Here is a 19,631-nt window from a genome sequence, read left to right as displayed (position 1 = left end):
ATCAAATTGGCTGCAGTGGTTTAAACAGCCCCTTGAACCATTTTAATCAGAAGTGTAAGCAAAATATATTTTCCAATTAATTCTGCAACAATCACCTTAAAAGTAAGTTGCCATTGATTGGTCCCATTAGTCTGGTAAACAACCCCCCTCCCATCGCACATGGTATGATCCTGCTTCTCGGCAAAGTGCCGAGCAATAGGTTCAGAACCAATTGTGCACACAAGGGGGGTGGTTCCCAATTCCTGTTCAAATTAGCTTAAGGACAGACCTGCATTAAAGGCCGATTTGTAAATCCTATAATATTAATCTATTATAACCTTTAAAGTGAATTATGGTGTCTTACTTACATTCAGAGGCCATAGACACAATCTCTTCAAGCTTTATTACTTTCAAAATATCCAAAAGTAAAACCGGAAGGTGTAACAAATGTTTTGGTTATTATTGCACAGCTAGTGGGAAAGGGGGGCTATGAAAAGTCTCTGGAGGGCTAGAGCAATTTTCATAGGCAGTGAAGGCACCAGGTCCACCGAAGGCTCAGCTCAGGAATCACATGTTCAGCTCCGCCAACGCTTTCTCCAGAGGGTCCACATCCCAGAAATCATTGTCCCATCCAAGGAACCAGCCTGTGAACGTGGGGGGCTCGAATCCTTGTTTGATGACAGCAATGGGGGTCCTCTTGTCTCTGTTGGCGGGGTCACTTTCAATGTACTTGGAAGCTGAACAAACAGAAAAAGGTCGGCAGTTATAATCTTTGTTCCAGGATTGGCCAAATTTAGAAAGTGTAGAAATAAGTCACTTGGTTATAAATCTCGGTGGTAAGCGCATTCACGATGGTGGCAAGTCCAACACTCACCGAGACACGTTCCGTCCAAATCCTCAAGATTCCGACCCATTGTTCTGCACGATTGTTCACTATGACGACTTGCAGTATATGCGATGAATTAACATCCCGGCTGCACAGACTGACATTGATGCCGACAGTAATCTTTCTTCTAGGTATTATATAACCGCCCCCTTCTACAAGGGGGCGGTTATAGAATACCTTAAGGCTACATTATGTAAGCCTTACCTAAAAACATTGAAGAGGTGGCGCCTCTTTCAACAGCCCCCTTAAGTGTAAGAAGATTAGTCGGCGTCCACAGACGTCACCCTGTGGTGCCGGCCCGTTCATTCATCGCATGTACTACAAGTCAGTATAGTAAACAATCATGTAGAATAATAAGTCGGACTCCTGAGGATTCGTACTGAACATGTTGCGGTGAGGTGGTGGCTTGCCAGCGTCATGGTTTAGAACCCAACCCTACAAATCTCTGGTAGGTTTAAATATAGGATAATCTCAGTGTTAAAGTACTGATCGAGATAATGGATCGTTTGTAACTGCAGACCTGAAAGGAAAAACAACAGAGTGGCGATAGGGACAATATGTAGCCAATCAGATCTCAGGAGCTGATCTTGTGACCAGTCAAGTTGTGCGATTGCGTTAGTGAGGACAGGGCTAGTGACATGTGAGGAGGGGAATGGTGGCAGCAGGAAGCCACAGACTGAGAGTTATATAGTGGAAGGAACAGGGTCCTCCAGCAGCACAGAGTATATCAGGAGATGAGTGATGTGTTAATGAGGACAGGGCTGCATGTGACAGGGGCAGTGACATGATGTGAGGAGGGGAATGGAAGCAGCAGGAAGCCACAGACTGAGAGTTATATAGTGGAAGGAGTAGGGCCCCCCAGCAGCACAGAGTATATCAGGAGATGAGTGATGTGTTAGTGAGGACAGGGCTGCATGTGACAGGGGCAGTGACATGATGTGAGGAGGGGAATGGTGGCAGCAGGAAGCCACAGACTGAGAGTTATATAGTGGAAGGAGCAGGGTCCCCCAGCAGCACAGAGTATATCAGGAGATGAGTGATGTGCTAGTGAGGACAGGGCTGCATGTGACAGGGGCAGTGACATGATGTGAGGAGGGGAATGGAGGCAGCAGGAAGCCACAGACTGAGAGTTATATAGTGGAAGGAGCAGGGTCCCCCAGCAGCACAGAGTATATCAGGAGACAAGTTGGACAATTTTTTGGGAGGCAGTGACTTATGTTTCAGATTGGGAGCTTCTGCTCCATAAGTGCCTCACCCAGCTGTGCTAATCTGAGTTTCACTGTACTTGGTGCCTGTTCTTACCAATAGCGGTCATCTTCATCCAGTATTTACTAAGACACTCCATAATAATCTGACCAATTTTGATCCAATTACTAACTGGCGTCGGGGTCTCTCTGGGTCAGACACAATGTGGCAGCCTATATAGCACGTGGCCACCCTCACACAAGTCACTCACCGGATGATACGGCTTCTTTCTTCTCTTCCTCTTGTGCGTCGTTACCGATCCAGACAAACACCTGGAAAAAGAAACGTTTTATAGACCACCAGGATTTACCACACTATTAGTTGGCAAGAACAGAGTTGAATGGTTTTAGAAAACACTGAAGTAAACCAGTGCAGATGTCAGCCAACAGGCCATATCTTAAGGATGTCCCAGGTGCAGATTGGTTGGCACCTCTGGTTCTGTGCAAACTAACAACTTAAATGCTCCACGAAGGACTATACATCAGGAAATCACTTCTAGAGCAGTTAGCCAATGAGTGACCAGAGATCTGTTACCATTTGGATCTCACTGGCTTCAATCTCAACGTACCTGATCCCAGGCGTCAAGGAGCATCACGTCATCAGTGGCCAGATCATCCTGCGTGATCTCTCCCGGAACCTCCTCAATCTAAAGAAATATGGGGGAGAGAGAGTAAGAAAAAAAAATGGATAAGGCGTGACCAACAACCTGAATATTTCCAAGGTTTCTTCATTTCTAGGTTTCACTTACAATAAAGCGGCCGGTTTTATTGGAACAGGCAAACAAGCGAGGTGGGTGGGCGTTCAGCTTGTCCTTCAGTCGGCCTGAGGTGCGGTACGGAGCCTTCCCGCCTAGAGCCCCCCAGAAGTCATCTGCAACAGTAACAATGTAAATTAATGCCAGAATGCCCATGTCCACCAATGAGAGCCAACTATATGAACCAATTACCCCTGGTTATAGAGACAGGGTTTAGTCTATGGCAGCACAGAGCAGTACAGTGATAAAACATGTAAAGAACAGGATATAATGGCATGGAACAGCACAGTCTAGGACAGGCCTAGCCAACACCTCTCCAGGTCTTGTCAAACTACAAGTCCCAGCATGCCCTACCAGCTGTCAGCTAGCCGTCTACTGGCAAAGCATGCTGGGATTTGTAGTTTCGCAATACCTGGAGAGCCACAGGTTGCCCAGGACTAGTCAATGGTTTCATAGAGCTGTAAACATTGGAATAGAGCGTCAGTGAGCTACAGATTTGGCACCAGTAAGAGCTGCAGGAACTCCGGAAATTACACCCCTGGTTGATGCACTCGAACGTGGCTTACAAATGAAACACGCCTGCAATATGCAAGTGGATCTCTACAAAACATTGGCTATTAGTTTGCAAATACAGTGCTGGATCCAAGCGATAAATATAATTATGGGATCTGATATATTACGATAAAGCACTAATCTGTGCTGCACTGCGTCCTCTCCCCCTGCCTGCAATGAGGAGGTGGGAGCTGCAGGTGGAGCGGCATTCTGTGAAACGGGTTCACCCACTTACTCCACAAGCACACAAGAAGATAATTCACAAAAGAATTAGCTGATGCCGCTTATGAATGACAGTAATTATAAGACAATAATCAACACAACAGGTCACCTTCTATATTCTTTGGAGACCTCTCCAATCCACAATATCTAAATCCTCCCTACACTGATAGATATGAATTCTGGAACCAGATTAGCTCTAAAATCCACATTTGATCTCACCCATCCAATCAGGTGTCTAACAGGGATTCTGCATCAGGGACTGCTGTGCCAGGGACTATGCTATGCAGTTTGTGTAATAGTTTGTGAAACGCGTTGAGTGCTCCAGGTGGAGAAGTTCCGGCACTATGAACAGACTCACGTTGCACAGGTTTAGGTCTAACAGAAATGAGAATTTACCGGTCTCTCTGCCTTCTGCGATCTGTGACCCAGAGACTCCGAGGACCTTTAATAATTCCTGGGCACCTTTCTTCTCGGGATCGCTAGCGCCCTGTCCGACCCACAGGTAGGTAGCAGAGGGCGTCCTCAGGACAAAGGCGTCATTGGAGTTTAGATTGCCGGCCGTGGCGTCCACCTTGAAGAGACGGAGTTATTAACTCTAAACCTCAGCACACGGCTCTCTCTATCGTTTACATTAAGATTGCTTTAGTCCCCACACTTGGAGGGCGATTATGTAACATGATTTAAGAGACGATTAGAACCTGCTCAAAACTATCACAAGCAAACTATCAATTCACGTATTACGGAAATGAAGATCATTGTCTAAAATTTGAAGATGCCGCTGTATAAATACATATAGTTAACAGGAATCTTTGATTAACAAGTCATTATTTGATGTTTAAATAGAACAAGTATCACTTTCCTTAAAAAAAAAAAAATTGAAAAACTGAGCAAGAATAAAGTATAGGTTACCAGTATTCAGGCATTAAATTTCCGTTTATATTCCATGAAGACTGAGAAATCGCCTCCAGTGTGAGCACAAGAATTTTGCTGTTACAGTAAAGACTCCTTACCTCTACTGCTCTTGAGAACCCAGAAGACGACGCACGGACTTGGAACAGACGTGTGTCCGCATCTGCCGTCTGACCGCCATCTCTAGAAGTGCCCCCTTTGTAGACAATCATCGGTTTCCCACCGAACAGGCTCAACAAGTGAGCGGGTTCCTTACCCTGCACGACTCTGACCTGGAAACAAGGAACAGAGATGATGATTTATAATAAAACGCCCTGGAAATTAGGACCAAGTGTTCTCCAACATCGGCTTCCATCTTTGATGGGATGCTTTTCAGATAAATACACAACACTTATTTAGTACTAGAATCCGGTTTAACACACATGCTGCCTATATCGGAAACCTCAGGACGTTCATAATATTTAAGGGCGCAGACACTTCCTGTTCCTTAAACAGCTACGCACATTGAGACAAGATGCCAACAGCCCATCCACATTCATTAACATCGTATAGACAGTGCCCCTAAATCAGGGTCTACCAACCGGTGGGATCTGTACCCCTAGATTCAATGTTTTACTATTTACCTATTGTAAATTGGGAGACCAAGTGATCGCTTATCTATTTTGAAGCTTTAAAAATTCTCATGGGCCAGTGAGAAGTGAACGGGAAGTTCGTATTTAACATTCAGAGGTCTTTGTGCATCAACACAAACAAAACATGCATTCTCTCATTATACAGGTCGATCATATTTACAGAATTTCGTGTGCGTTCGATCGAAGGATGCGGCACGAAAACACAGACAATACCTGGACCCCAGAATACAGCTTCGTGTTTTAAAATTCTGCTCATCTGACCAGTTCCCTCACAACAATAATCAGAGTCACAAGTTATCATTTAAAGCTTCAACTTCTTTAACGAAACCAGTCAATTAACCAGGTCATCAGGAAATAAAAAAAGAGGAAACATGGAAGAGGGGGTGGGGGGGGGGGGTTGTGTATCAAGTGAAAACAGCGCTGTGGATTGTAGTGGAAACTTCGTATTTACAAGGCGAGCAGAGGACAATATTGTGAGATTAGAGCAGGAGACAGACTTCCAATCCTCACTCAGTGATCACGCACATGACAACACGCATGCTCAAACTCCCGTGTCAAGATGCAAGAGGAGGGGTTTTCGAACGAGCCCCTAATATATGCAAGATACTGGGGGAAGGGAGAAACGCAGTAACGTGCAGTATGTACCTGGGATCTTGAACCCTGTATGGAGAGAAACGTGGAGGAATTTAGAGCAGAACAGAACAGCACGTTCAGGGCGAGACGTGGAGTTAGACCAACGCACTTTAACTTGGCGTCACACGAGATTGCGGCTTGACTTTATCCGATTAAGAAAAATAAAATGAGCAATGGGTCCATCTACAAAACCGCTCACCCCCCAATCAGTGATTCCAGGGTGCAAACTCCTTTACAGTTATTAGATTCCTGTCTGCTGTCCCGTTAAACACAGAAAGTGAAGACATCTCAAAACGGACTATAGAACTGTGCAGCGTCCCAGGGTCACCGGAACGTTATAGGGTCTTCAAGAGAACGAATACTGACTCCTGACAGACATATATCAAGGAAACACTTCTGACTTATTAATTACATCCCAGAGTGTACTCTGTGCCATCAATCCAGATTCAACAAGGAAGTCACAATATAACCTAATCCCCCCTATAGATACACCTCCGATAAGTCTTCATAAATTATATGTAACCAAATCTATTTCCTAAGGGATTGTCAAACAGAGATCTCCTCGTGAATCACCCAGAAATTCATTAACCCTTTCAGTGCTGGATTCTTCTACAACAATTGGTTTCTACTAAGCTCCCTCATTTGAATATTTTTTTTATAGTATGAGGGGGGGAGCAGGGGACACTTGTGACATCTTTTAATTTGCATAATTATGAAAATGTGATCAGCCGTTAGCATTTATTTCTTTAGGAAGTAATTTTCTACAAACTACAGTTAGTAATTATACTCCTGTTGCTCAGTATGTAATGTGTATTTGTGGGGTTATTAGATCGGTCACCCTGAAATTAAGTTGCCGTTCATTACACCTGCCCAATTTATTAATAAGGGGTGGCACACCCCCCCCCCAGATTACCACGGTTCCTGGGATAAGGGTCTCTTATGCCTAGGCTGCCACAGTTACAGACATCCGTGAGGAGTCAGCGTTTCTGGGTGAGGAGGTTCTTGGAGTCGGGGGCAGTGAAGAACAGCGATCTGATAAGAGGACAGAGGGTGAACCCTGACGTAGGTATAGAACACCCTTTATATTGTGTAAAGACCACAATAAGTTGATGTATTACAGTGAATTCAGGATAAGTCACTAACACTGCCCTCCCCATACACACACTTGCGATGACAATATCAGTGTTTACAGAATGTATTGTAGGTCAGTTTATCACACGGTTATCAGTAATCACCTGGACCGGTCCACCACCCTGCTCCTCGTCCAGCTGGGCGCTCAGGAAGGCGGAGGCCGTTATCTCGTCCTTTGTAGAATCCAGCCCTTGCCTGGAATAGAAGAGACATTGTGACCACACCGTCCCGGCCGAGCCGCAATTACACAAACGTGACACAACGAGTAAAACAATCACGGTTCTGTCTGAACTGAAAACTGCAGCAGATTCTACTTCCTACATCGGTGTCTGAGCCGAGAGACCACATGACGCCTCTAAACCTCCCAAAATGTCACTTTCAGCATCTCTGGCTTCTCCCTTTGGTTCAGTGTTTAGCAAAATATTGATGCAATTGTCAAAGGCAGATCATATAACAGATCACTTATTGGTAACATCGGGCCTATATGTAATCATACCCCTCAGATGATGCCCCCCTAATATTGTTGCCGAAGTCCAGCTCCCCTCATTTTGGGGATAATCCCAGCATTCAAAAAAGTATTTCTTACTGGCCACATACTGTACGATTTTGGTATTTCATATGCAATTACTGCTTAACTTGCGCAGTTGTAGACCAATGACCCTCTGATTTGTAGTATCTATAGGAAACAGGGCGTAGACGTTGTCTCAGTGTAGGGTGTGAGCTGATCACATAACCATACCCAGATCCTTCTTTTCAGCCTAGTACCCCCCACTACCGCCACATTCCCGGCTACAGAGATAAATACTGTGCAATGTGACCGGGGGTCTCCTTACCCCCAATAGCAGAGATTAAAATATAAATACTGCAGAGGATGAGAATTATTGCCATTTAATACAAAGCGTGGGAGCAGCCATATTGTGTCGCGTATTACTAAACAGCCATCGTTTGTATTTCAACAAGACAGATAACAATTTGTTCAATTAGTTTTGTATAATAAGGAGAGGGGGGGGGTCTACCTACAAAGTCTTATTTAAACATTTTTTTTTCTCAAGTTCCATATTTTAGAATAGATTTACCAGGTGTAGATAATTTGTCCTTTTTTCCCGCCGTGGCTGTAACTGTATAAAATGATGTAACTGTCTCCACCGTAGAACTGGCCGTAAAGAGATTTGGATACTGGCACTTTCTCCGAAGCTTCAATGCGCCAAATCTGCAAAACAGGAGGAGTCACCCCATGAGGTTAAATACCCCAAAACACAAGAAAAATAAAAAACACAAGAAAAATAAAAAGGGGGGAGGGGCGGGAGGGATTCAAAGTAGGAGGGATTGTGCAACAGTCAGGAAAAAACGTAGCCAAATGTTATGTTTATGTAGACATGTAAATCAGTAAGAAATCTACATAAATCTCAGATAACGGGGCAGCATATTTATTGAAAAAAGGGGTAATTGAAATGTGGGAAGGACTTAGAAATCATTGTAATGCGCTACATAAATAAATGTCGACGATGATAGGTAAATGTTCAGTAAGAAAGCATTAATGTCTGTAAATCTGATTTAATCCAGAAAGTGAATTGAACGGAACGACCAGGCCCCCAAAATGTATTTTTTAAAAAAAAAAAAAAAAAAAAAAAAAAAATGAAAAAAATCCTGTTAAACGTTACTATATTTGGGGATTTGCTGCCCTCTAGTGGATAGGAGGAGAACTGCATTCAATCAAATTTTATTATAAAGAGACTTTAAAAAGGGGATATTTGAAACAAAAAAATAAAAAATAAATTCTCATCTAAAAACCCTTAGGGGGGTATTCAATTGTTCCTCTGGGCGCCGCCGGAACGAGTGCGTTAAAACTATTACCATTTCAGCGAGTAAACTACCGTATTAACGGTTTTTAAGCACAAGTTTACCGTATAAACGGTAATAGTTTTAACACGCTCGTTCCGGTGGCGCCCGGAGGAACAATTGAATACCCCTATTAGTGTCCAATTGGACCCTTGTACAGTTTTACACCAAATTCTATTTTATTGTGAACTTAATATTCTGCCATTAAGCATTGGAACAAGTTGACAGTCTCCACCGATTCCACCTGAATATACTCTTGGAAAATGCAGTTTATCTATATAAAATCGGCACAGATGTTTATAGAGCGATCGTTAGTGGAACCACCCAGTCATCCTCCATGGAGGACCCCAGTCACACAGTCTGACCCCTCTCCCCACCTGTTTCTCTCCGGTACCGTCATCCACCATCCCGTGCTGCGCCGCCATGGCGGTGGAGTCGTGCAACGAGCTGACGTCAAAGGGAACGTTCTCGATCTTGGCAATGTGGTTGGGAATATAGGCCACGCCCATTCCTTCCGTTTGGTCCCTGTCCCGCCAGTTCTTGAAGAACTGTTTGAACATCGGCGTCTCTCCGGTCTCTGGGAGAACTTGTACCTGAAGCGACAGAACACAAGAAAATGGATAAATAAAAAAAGTCCTTATCCCAGGGGCAAGGAGGCTACTCCTAATAAGAGACCACAAGCTCATTGCTGGACACCGCCCACTTAGGCCCTGGACACTAGCAGATTCTATATTGACTGATGCCGGACGGGTTTGGATTTTCCAGGATGCCTTTGACCGATGCCTCAGTCTTCACCCACTGGTGCACCCTTAAGGCAGTCATGAGAGGAGCTGTAATCAGGAAGCCAGTAAGAGGTACAGCTTCTTATGAGTCACAGTGTTACTAGGAGCCAGACATAAACGTACCCCCTTAGATCATAACATAAAAGCAGACCTAGATGCATTGAGCAGGAAAATTAATGAAGTCTCTTTTACAGATTAATAACGCAACAGCTAGACTCAATCCGCGCTTCTATACCTTAGGTAATAGAGCAAGTAAATTAATGCCTTGCAAACTCTGGAAAGAATGTTATCAACCGAATTAAGGTTCTACGTAATGCTCAGGGTTCCCACATCTATAACCCCCTTCCACTATAACAAACAGATTTGCATCCTATTACGAAACCCTATATGACATAAAAGGAGACATATCGCTAATTCACCCATCCACCGAGTCTATTAACGGGTTTCAGACATCTCGCTCCAGTCCGTCTGCTGACGAGGCTGCGGCCTTGTGTTCGGACTGGTCGTCAGAGGTCAAAGGTGCTATAAAATCCATGAAGTGTGGCAGGGCCCTGGGTCCCGATGGCTTTACACGATTTCTATTCCTCCTCCCAGCCCACATTGGCGCCTGTCCTTACCATGTTATTCAATTCGGCTACACAGGACACGTTTCTCCCCGCAGAAATGCTTGAGGCACGAATAACCATTCCCAAGCCAGGTAAAGATCCTTCCCACTGTCATAACTACCGTCCCATAGCGCTCCTGAACTCTGACCTCAAAATCTTTGCTAAACTTATTGCTAACTGGCTAAACCCAATTCTACCCCAATTGATCCATCTGGATCAAGTCTGGTTTGTATCTGGAAGACTGGCGCCAGACAATACACGGAGTGTATTAAACATTGAGACTCACATTGCTAGTTCTGTACCTCTGCCGTTACCACCACTACGACACCGAAAAGGTATTTGATAGGATTCATTGGGATATGGGTCTGCTGTCTTAGAATCCATCAAAGCCAAATGTGGTTTTCTCCAGCCCATCTCCACCTTGTACACTACTCCATCTGCAGGGTCTCCAGCAATGGGTTCCTTCCCTCTTCCTTTCTGATTACTAACGAAGACAGGGCTGTCTCCCCTCTCTCGATTAATCGTTGCATTGGCTACGGAACCCCGGATGCCATTGGTGGGTCCATCATCGGTACCACTCACCACAAAATATGCCCCTTTGGTTTCGTAACAAACAGGAAGTCATTTGCAGAGTCTTCACTGCCTGCACTGTCCCAAATCCTACAGAAGCTATGGGGGTGGCCCTTTCACAAGATTTCTCACAGATCCTAAAGTCACACAGTATTCTCCCCCCCCCCCCCCCCCAGAATACTTCTTTGGTTATTGAGAGCAATTACCTACCGCTCGAGACATTTTTACACACCCAGTTTTTGGTGAGTAAACTACGAAATTTCTTGGCTGGGAAGAGTAGCTTCCCTGAAGATGTTACTTCCGAAGGTCCTGTATTTGTTCTGCTCGGAACTCTTCTAAATAAATTTGACACTATGGCGTTTCAATTTACCCGGCGAAATAAACACCCTAGACTTTCTAGAGATCGAATGTTTCGTTCTAGGTTGAGAGGTGGCCTAGCTACGTCTAAATTGGAAACTTACCAACATGTGGTCTTGCTAGATCAACACAGAGATTGGCAGGCTCCTCCCCCTGTTGGGAGGCTCCTCCCCCTCCCAAGCCTTGGGTTACCATTGAACTTTACAGTTCTCCCCCACTCCCATCTCCCCTTTGGTTAGACAAGCCTAGCAGGCCAATTCCTGTAACTCCCCTCTGGAGTATCAAAGATTCCTTTACTGTTTGGGACAAGATGATGCTCTTCTCTCCAGACTCTTCTCTCGTCCTTTAATCCACCAACCATTGCCCGGTCACTGATTTCAGGTCTCCGCCTAGATTTTTGGACAAGGGGCTGGACAGGACCTTCTGGAGGGTGGGTCACTCCCCCCCATTCTCTCACCTTCAAGCCAAGTACAACATAGCAGCTCGTGAGTTTTACAGATACCTCCAGATTAGACATTGGAGACAATCTAACCTGTCACATCCCCCGCCTGACCCCTCCTTAGTAAGAAGGTCATTCTCTTCCCATGCAGGTGGCATCTCCGTATGGTACCAGACCCTCATGTCCCCTAAGGACTCTCGGGGATATCCCAGTCCAAGCTACTTGGGAATCCGATTTGGGAATTAGTATCTCAGAAGACGAGTGGGACAAAATCTTTCAGAACACCTACAATATGTCCAAATGCATTAATCATTCAGAGATTATAATTAAGTGGATACATCAGATATATTTTACCCCAGATAAGCTACTCAGAATCTGGCCCTCAGTATCAAAAACTATGTTGAAGAGGATGTGGAGATACCGGTACCCCAATGTATATATTTCTGGGCATGTCCCAAAATCAGGTCGTTATTGGCTGAAGTTCTCCATCGGATATCCCAGGTTATCAAATCTAATATCCTACTGTGCCCTGAAATGGCATTACTTCATCTATACCCACTTCAACTCCATAACCATTATTTTATTGGTAATATTGCTACTACAGCAGCATTAGCCCAAAATTGGAGGTCACCCCTTCCTCCGTCCCTTTCCAAAATCATTGATAAAGCGCAACGTAGCTACGAGATGGAAACTGTCAGTTTTAGATACTCCACAGCCGTGTCCTCCCCCTTGATCAAGTGGTTTTCATGGTTCAAATATTACTCAGAACATAGTTACTAACGAAGGGTCCTGTTGGAGTCTAACCTAGTCTCCCTGTATACAATGGTTTGAAACTTTATAAAATGTGCCTCTTAGATATGTTATATCTCTGAACAAGTCTCCTTCCTTTCGGTTCTCATTTTTTGTATGGTGTCTATTATATGTTAACAATGTTAATTATGCAAACCTTGGATATTATTGATTGTAACCAGTATACATTATTTTGTCTGTTTTCTACTACTGTATAAATAAAAATAAACTAAGTTGAAAAATAAATAAGGGACCCACTCAAACTTTTGAATACTGAAGGCTCTTTAAACCTGCAGCGCCATCATGTGGATTCTCTGAACATTGCAGACCATAAACCAGAAAATTGTGCAAACACATGAAGTCATAATTTGCAAATCATATCAGTTTGTGGTTAAGATTTTGTTACATTTCTCCCTTTGAATTATTCCTTAAAAAGTAGAAAAGCCTCCAGTTTACTCCAAAATGGTTTGTTGGGTTCTATATGCACAGTACAAGTCGGGATGTATTATGCACACGAGAGCATTGTTTTGTGGGTTTATAGAAAGCTAAAGTCTATAGTAAACTGTATTCCAAAAGTCTAGAAGAAACCGCAAATTATTTTGCAATATTTTCGAGATAGGAGTTTTTCCGACACATTATTAAAAGTCGTCCATTAGAACCACATGGATATAAACGTATTTGTGTGTATATGTATATTCTCTCCGTTGGACGAATGCTGTACAGGGACAAACGTTTGAGCTTGTAAAAGGTTTTAAGGTTCTATATTCACAGGTCACAACAAGTCTTCTTACCTGAGTTTGTTTCGGATACCCCATCTTGGAGATAAACTCGGTGGCAGTTTTCAAAGCCACTTTCTTTTCTTCCAAGTTGGCCTTTTTACCTGGACAGGAGATAGAAGATGAGCAACACGACAATAGTGCAGAACTCTGCGATGTAGAGACGTATGAAGATTTACAGTCAGATAGGCAATTATCATTGTGGTTCAGGTCTGATATGTACAGTTGATGCAACAATAAGAATCATGAATTAAGTGATAAGTGGCTGCAGGTTCCCCCGGTCTCTCAATGTCACAGCTCCGAACAAAACCCCCCCGGGGTGCTCGATCCCTCTAACTATCCAACAATGATTCGCTCTAACTACATTTCAGTGCTGGATGCTGTTCTCGTTAATATTTATGTGTACATCATTTTAGCTGCGTCAAGCTGTGGTCTGGATTACAAACAGGGAAGGTTGTGGTAATATTCACCAACTCACTAAACATGAATTCAATCAGAAATCCTATCAATGAGCATGTTACATTTCAAACTAGGTAGAGTCTACGCATGACTTAAGGCAAATACTTTCCAAGCAACAGCAACTATCGAAGACCCAAGGAATCACCTGACTGGTTGGATAGGGAGGGGGTCCAATGTCTGTGGGTATACATATATTTATATGGTGAAAGATGCCAACACATAAGGAGCAAAGTTCCTTTATAACGGCCGATATACAGGAAGTACGGATTCACTATACAGAGTTCTGGGGCTGTTCCTGGCTTCTGCATCCAAGCAGGGTTGGGGGTGCAGGCCAGACTTTCCAGGTCTATCAGATTTTATGCCACCTGTCAGTGTACACAGTACGTTGCTCTTAGGCAGCAAATACGTAATCATGTGATGCGGGAAGGAGGGGAATTGGTAGTTATGCATCAGATGCAAAAACAATGTTTATCGCTTATTTCTAAGACAAAGTGCAAGGGAGGTGCAATAATTTAAAAAGAATCCAAAACTCCCCACAACGAGGGTGCAAAATACAAACAAAAAAAAAACAACACGTAGCCTCCTCCTCCCGCTGTGGACAAACCTTTCCATACGAATATCTTTCCATCAGAGCCGTGGTCCAGGATGAAGCAGTCATCAGAATTGAGGGCAGACTGCGTGAACGGGTTTTCATCGGCCACCAGAGACACCGCCATAGATCCACCGCCATTGGAGACCTAGGAATAAAGAGGAAACTAAATAGGTGGCCAGCAATATCAGATGTACAAATAGTAGTGCAAGACCGCCAGGGGCCGAAAGCCTCAAATTTAACGGATTACCATAGTCAGAATATTCAACTAGTGCGTGGATATTATTGTTCCTTTATGAGAATAAGTAGTTTTCTCCATAATAGGAGTTTATTAAAGACACCCCTCAAAAAAAAAAAAAAAAAAACATTTGTAAATCATTTTCCCTACCCCTGCACTATGTTCCAGCTCTCCTTTGCATAGGTAATAATTTAGTAGAATGGGCTAGATGTTCCTATAAAAACAGATGCACAATCCAGTTGGTGTCAGTAGTGGGATAGAATCGGCTGCAGTGTATCTGGTACCATGAATAAAAATAGGACCCTAATCCCAGTACTCTAAACCTATATTATTCTATCGTTTCCATTTTGAGGATCTTTTACGCTTCCTATGAACAAAGAATTATACAGCCACTAAAATCTCAGCTTGTAAGGACTATAAATGGTCGTTAACTTAATTGCAATGCTGTAGATGTGTTGATTAAAGAAAAAGCTATGACAAAAAGAGTAACTGTTACAGCGATACTTTGTTGCAATTACCTTATAAAGCTTCGCAAGTTTCCTATTGGTGGAATCCGCTTTAAGGTCGTCAGACAGTCCCTCCGGCAGATCTGGTTTGTCTCCCAGAACCTGGAACAGAGGAAAGGGTTAATTACTTCCACCTCACAGGGTCCCTTCTGCGCTACTGATGCAGATACACAAACGGCACCGCGCAGTACACGGGGTGGGGTTCGCAAGAAGTGTTATTTCTTCACAAAACTATTGCAGGACACCTGCAGCTCTGCAGCCATTGTTGAACTACATGTCCCAGAAATCCCATGACGTCGGCAGAGACCACATTCCTGACCGCTAACTGCATCTAGCTTTGGTCATCTCATACGGATCGTTCATTCATCCACAGCCCAATGTCCTAAAATGTAACAACGCCAGATACTAGAGGAACCCCCGACAACTGCTGCGGAGCCCGAAGCAGACAGATCTCCCTGACAAATCCGCAGGGGTCGGGGGAAGTTGGAAGCAGCGCTGTCCCAAGGTGCCATCTGCATTGGCGTTTATTGGGGCTTCTTTTCTGGAACTCCCACGATCCATATTAAAATTATTAATAAAGAATATTAACGATGGGTGAAGAGGAATCTAATCAGGGGAGCTGTACAGAGAGTAGATTCTCATACACAGGTTTAGCATCAATAGAAGTGACCAGCAGGTGTCTCACTTCCTGAGCACATCTTATGAGTATAAGTATATATATATATATATATATATATATATATATATATATATATATATATATATATATATATATATATATATATATATATATATATATATATATCTCTATCTATCTATCTTAGTTATGGCTTAACTTTATCATTGGAGTGAGGGGACATTGGGGCTTTTAGGTGCATGAAAAGGTTTTTCCTGGAAACGCACTCTCGCAAACCTAAACAAGGTACAAAAAAAAAATGTCCTATAATAGAAGACAAACCCCCCTCCCGAAATGCACTCGCGTCTATCCCTCAATTATTCTCTACCCACAAAATTAAATCTCATGTGAGCTCAATATTAAGGCACCCAATATGAACTCATGAAGGGACGCCCCTGATCTGCACAGTACGATCGCTGTATGCGGAGCTACAATGCTCCATCGTGTATGATCCCTTCTGGTCTGTAAGATTCTCAGTACCTGTTCCTATTCTGTATAGTAGCACTTCTCTTGTGCTGTATGCTATTCTCAGTATCTGTCCTTATTCTGTATGTACGGATACATGGTACCACTTCTCCTGTACACTGGATGACATTCTGGCGCAGGATTCGCTGCATGCGAGTCCTAGCAGAAGCGTGTTCCTGAGAATTTGTCAGCTGAGGGTCTGTGTACCTAGGAGGGGGGGGGAATTATATGAAGTCTTCACATAAGTGAGGATCAGAGTTCGTACATTATAAATATAAAACCATTGCTGCCTTTAAAAAACAGACGAGGGGGAGAACTGAAAATTCAGTTTTTCACATTGAAATATTCAAGGACGTTTCCTGTAATAGGACCTGACCGCAAGAGGCCAAATCACTTCAAGATGCAGGAATTTCCCCCCAGCCCTGCAGGCACTATTATATTTGGAGTATGTTTGTTAAATCAGCCTCTTAGCGGTCACCCACACGTGGCGAGAACGTTTCAGAACCACCTTCTGTGTTCATCTGTACGTCTCTGGTGTCTCCCTCCTTATCTCTCTATTCGGTGTCTATTTGACCCCATTTTAGGTTTGTATACAGAAGACTGTAAGCCTGTGAGCCAAAGTGTGTTAGAAGCCACTTGGAGATTCAGAGATCACCAGATCTCTGAAGCAACTGGTTTAGTGATGAATCTTTCTGGGAAGGATTCAAAATGTTAAATGACTTGAAAGATTACCAAGCCCACAATGCAATATCAAAGTTTAAAAGATGTCCCTTTTAAAATGTTTTATGTTTAAAAAAAACCAAGTGAAATATTAATAAATCAACATGGACTATATTCCTATAAGAGCGGACTATATTCCTATAAGAGCGGACTATATTCCTATAAGAGCGGACTATATTCCTATAAGAGCGGACTATATTCCTATAAGAGCGGACTATATTCCTATAAGAGCGGACTATATTCCTATAAGAGCGGACTATATTCCTATAAGAGCGGACTATATTTATGTAAGACAACAGGAGATTTGTGGAAGAGAAGTGACCTGAGAATTAACTTACAGGACATAAGCCAGAGATGGAAGTTGGTTTGGACACCGCACATTATACAGACAGCTATGAAACCTACAGACTGCTGGAAGACCAGGGAGCCACACATGATCACTAGTGTGCCCAGTGTATTGCTTGCTGCACCATGCCACATATACAGCTCTCACACAGATAGGTCGCAGAGCGTTAGGGAAGAAATTACGGGAACTCCGTTTCCGGCCGCTGTTAACCCCTCGTATAGCACCCAGGCATTTCTACAGCAACTGAATCATTTGTAGAACAGCACCTGAATCATCTTCTCTCTCTCCATCCCCTCGTCCACCACGTAGACTTTGGCGCGTCCGTGTCGCTCGTTATCCCGGATATCTTTGGCGACACTGGTGGCTTTCAGCTTCTCAAAGCGGTTTGACTTCGATCCGCACCACTGGTAGATTTCCTGCAATCAGCAACGGACAAGATTAATTCTTGGCTGCGATGTCCCCACATAGGACCACGTGTTGCCCATAGCAGCCAATTAGATTCTAGGTAGCATTTATCTAGTACTTTATGGGAAGTGATAGCTAGAATCTGATTGGAGGTGCTGCCCATAGCAACCACTTATCCTTTTCAGAATGTTTGATACATCGACCCCATAGTATCCGATCTAATGGTAACAAATGTATCCGTTCCTATACTCAAAATATTGTCTGGAAGCCTTAGAGCGGCTACGTTCAATCTCTTCTGCCACAGATAGACCAGAGCGATACTGTCTGATCAGCAGAGTTCCTGGTTATATAGGTGGATGGCGGTACCCAGCCAAATACAGACCTCGTACGATTACTGAACATTTTAGATGCAACATTAATATTTTTGTATATTCATCTGTTAATATTTAGATTAGTCAAGTAAAAAAGGAGATAGAAATATTGTTAGTGCTCCGTGGAATATTGAACGGACGGTTTCAGTAACTTGTAGATCTTCTTGCAGGTGATGTACATAGAGTTTAATTAGACATCAGCCAGGAACAGGGATTAGAGACTTGTTGTGAAAGACATGTGTATAACACGCAGTAATTACAGCTTTAGAACAACCTCTAATTAACAACCTGCTGAATTACAGAGAGGAAAACACTTACATCACCCAGATCCAGAATGAAGCAATCTCCTTGGTTGAAGCTGTCCCAGGAGACCTGGACCTCGGTGGCTCTGGCCAAACGGCGTCCTTTCACCTGGAGCAGACGCTGTATATTCACATCGTTGGGAACGACGTGCGTGAAACCGGAAGCTACACCGCCAGCCTGGGAGGAGAGTACAAGACAACATGGAGAACTGCGACACAATAAGCGCATTAGGAGCCTCATATTACTGCTCTGTGCTGCTGGGGAACCTGTTCCTTCTACTATATAACTCTCAGTCTGTGGCTTCCTGCTGCCTCCATTCTCCTCCTCACATCATGTCACTGCCCCTGTCACATGCAGCCCTGTCTCCCATGAGACCAGCATACATCTCCTGAAATACCCTGTGCTGTTGTGACCATAATGATGATCTGATTGGCTACAGGTTATTCTATCCCTATTCACCTCTGGTATATGAAGGCAGAGAGGATTGTTCCGAAAAGAATGACAAATTAGTACTCAAACAAAAACCAATCAGATAAAGCTCCTCCCCCTTCCCCACCAATAAACACTTCGAAAACAGAGTCAGATTACCTTGTATTTGATGCCAGATTTAAAGTAGCCCATGAAGGAGGACGACTCGTACCCTTGTACCTCGCGGTTTTGGATGGGTTTCCCCCCCAGATGATCGTCCATTTGGACCGTGAAGATGGCAGCAGATCCACTTTCATCCTGAGTACACTCATCACCTGCCGGGACAAGCGGGGAAGTCATAACATGTATGAAGACAGGAACACGTTAAGACCAGTCACTGTGTGACGGAATTACCAGACATGCCAAAATAAGAAATCTGTCAAATTTAAAAACACATGTAGAAGACCCCATCTCCTAAACCCATGACATTAAATACCCTACGTAGAATACAAGCTACTTTTCCCTTATCAGCCACTGTTTCCTACGGCGTTTTGGTCTGGGACCCTTTTGATGTACAGAAAACGTTGGCTTCTGCACGATCAAACCTTTTATTAACGTATCTTCAGGATGGAGACACTGAAACGTTTAGAAATAGATTTTTAAATGTTATGATTGGTAGTTTATGTTTGGATTTTATTTTTCTTTATATAAAATGCAGTTTTTATTTCTGGCTTAAACAGTTGGGTAATAATCCCCACGGTTATAACAGATAGTAAACGGTGGACGTCTACTGTACAGCAGACAGAGGAGCAGATGGAGGATTTGTCTGACATCGCCACCCGCAGAGGGTGTATCCGCACAACAGGGGGCAGAAGATTTGGAAAATGCGTGACAATAAAGAGATTAAATACAAGAGGATAACTCAGCAAAGTCGCTCGTCTGGTTTTCCTCCCAACTTAGTCAGGGCTACTGTGATAGATGGATACTGATGCATATGACTATGTACCAAACGCGCTGCGATACCACAACAGATCTCTTGTAACCA

The 19,631-nt window shown here is 43.6% G+C and overlaps 1 protein-coding gene across 3 annotated transcripts in view; it reads right to left on the bottom strand.

Annotated features, from left to right (window-relative positions):
* Positions 1 to 363: 363 nt before the first annotated feature.
* GSN (gelsolin) overlaps positions 364 to 19,631 on the bottom strand; it is a 35,683-nt gene continuing 16,415 nt past the window's right edge. For 2 of the 3 annotated variants that reach the window (XM_075185678.1, XM_075185675.1), the window contains exons 3-18: positions 18,767 to 18,921; positions 18,194 to 18,355; positions 17,366 to 17,515; positions 14,905 to 14,994; positions 14,164 to 14,296; positions 13,116 to 13,204; positions 9,160 to 9,375; positions 8,020 to 8,153; positions 7,048 to 7,138; positions 5,825 to 5,839; positions 4,649 to 4,819; positions 4,035 to 4,209; positions 2,859 to 2,980; positions 2,679 to 2,756; positions 2,322 to 2,382; positions 364 to 716 (exon numbers count right to left, since the gene is read on the bottom strand). In XM_075185678.1, the coding sequence (XP_075041779.1) occupies positions 547 to 716; positions 2,322 to 2,382; positions 2,679 to 2,756; positions 2,859 to 2,980; positions 4,035 to 4,209; positions 4,649 to 4,819; positions 5,825 to 5,839; positions 7,048 to 7,138; positions 8,020 to 8,153; positions 9,160 to 9,375; positions 13,116 to 13,204; positions 14,164 to 14,296; positions 14,905 to 14,994; positions 17,366 to 17,515; positions 18,194 to 18,355; positions 18,767 to 18,921 (2,012 nt within the window). In that variant the 3' untranslated portion in view covers positions 364 to 546. The remainder of the gene's footprint in view (positions 717 to 2,321; positions 2,383 to 2,678; positions 2,757 to 2,858; positions 2,981 to 4,034; positions 4,210 to 4,648; positions 4,820 to 5,824; positions 5,840 to 7,047; positions 7,139 to 8,019; positions 8,154 to 9,159; positions 9,376 to 13,115; positions 13,205 to 14,163; positions 14,297 to 14,904; positions 14,995 to 17,365; positions 17,516 to 18,193; positions 18,356 to 18,766; positions 18,922 to 19,631) is intronic. The other variant, XM_075185677.1, reaches the window with a different exon arrangement.

This window comes from Mixophyes fleayi, chromosome 9 (genome assembly GCF_038048845.1).
Source record: "Mixophyes fleayi isolate aMixFle1 chromosome 9, aMixFle1.hap1, whole genome shotgun sequence".
NCBI classification, from domain to species: domain Eukaryota; kingdom Metazoa; phylum Chordata; class Amphibia; order Anura; family Limnodynastidae; genus Mixophyes; species Mixophyes fleayi.
The sequence above is the reverse complement of the archived record's forward strand: the minus strand, read 5'-3'. Positions and strand labels throughout refer to the sequence as shown.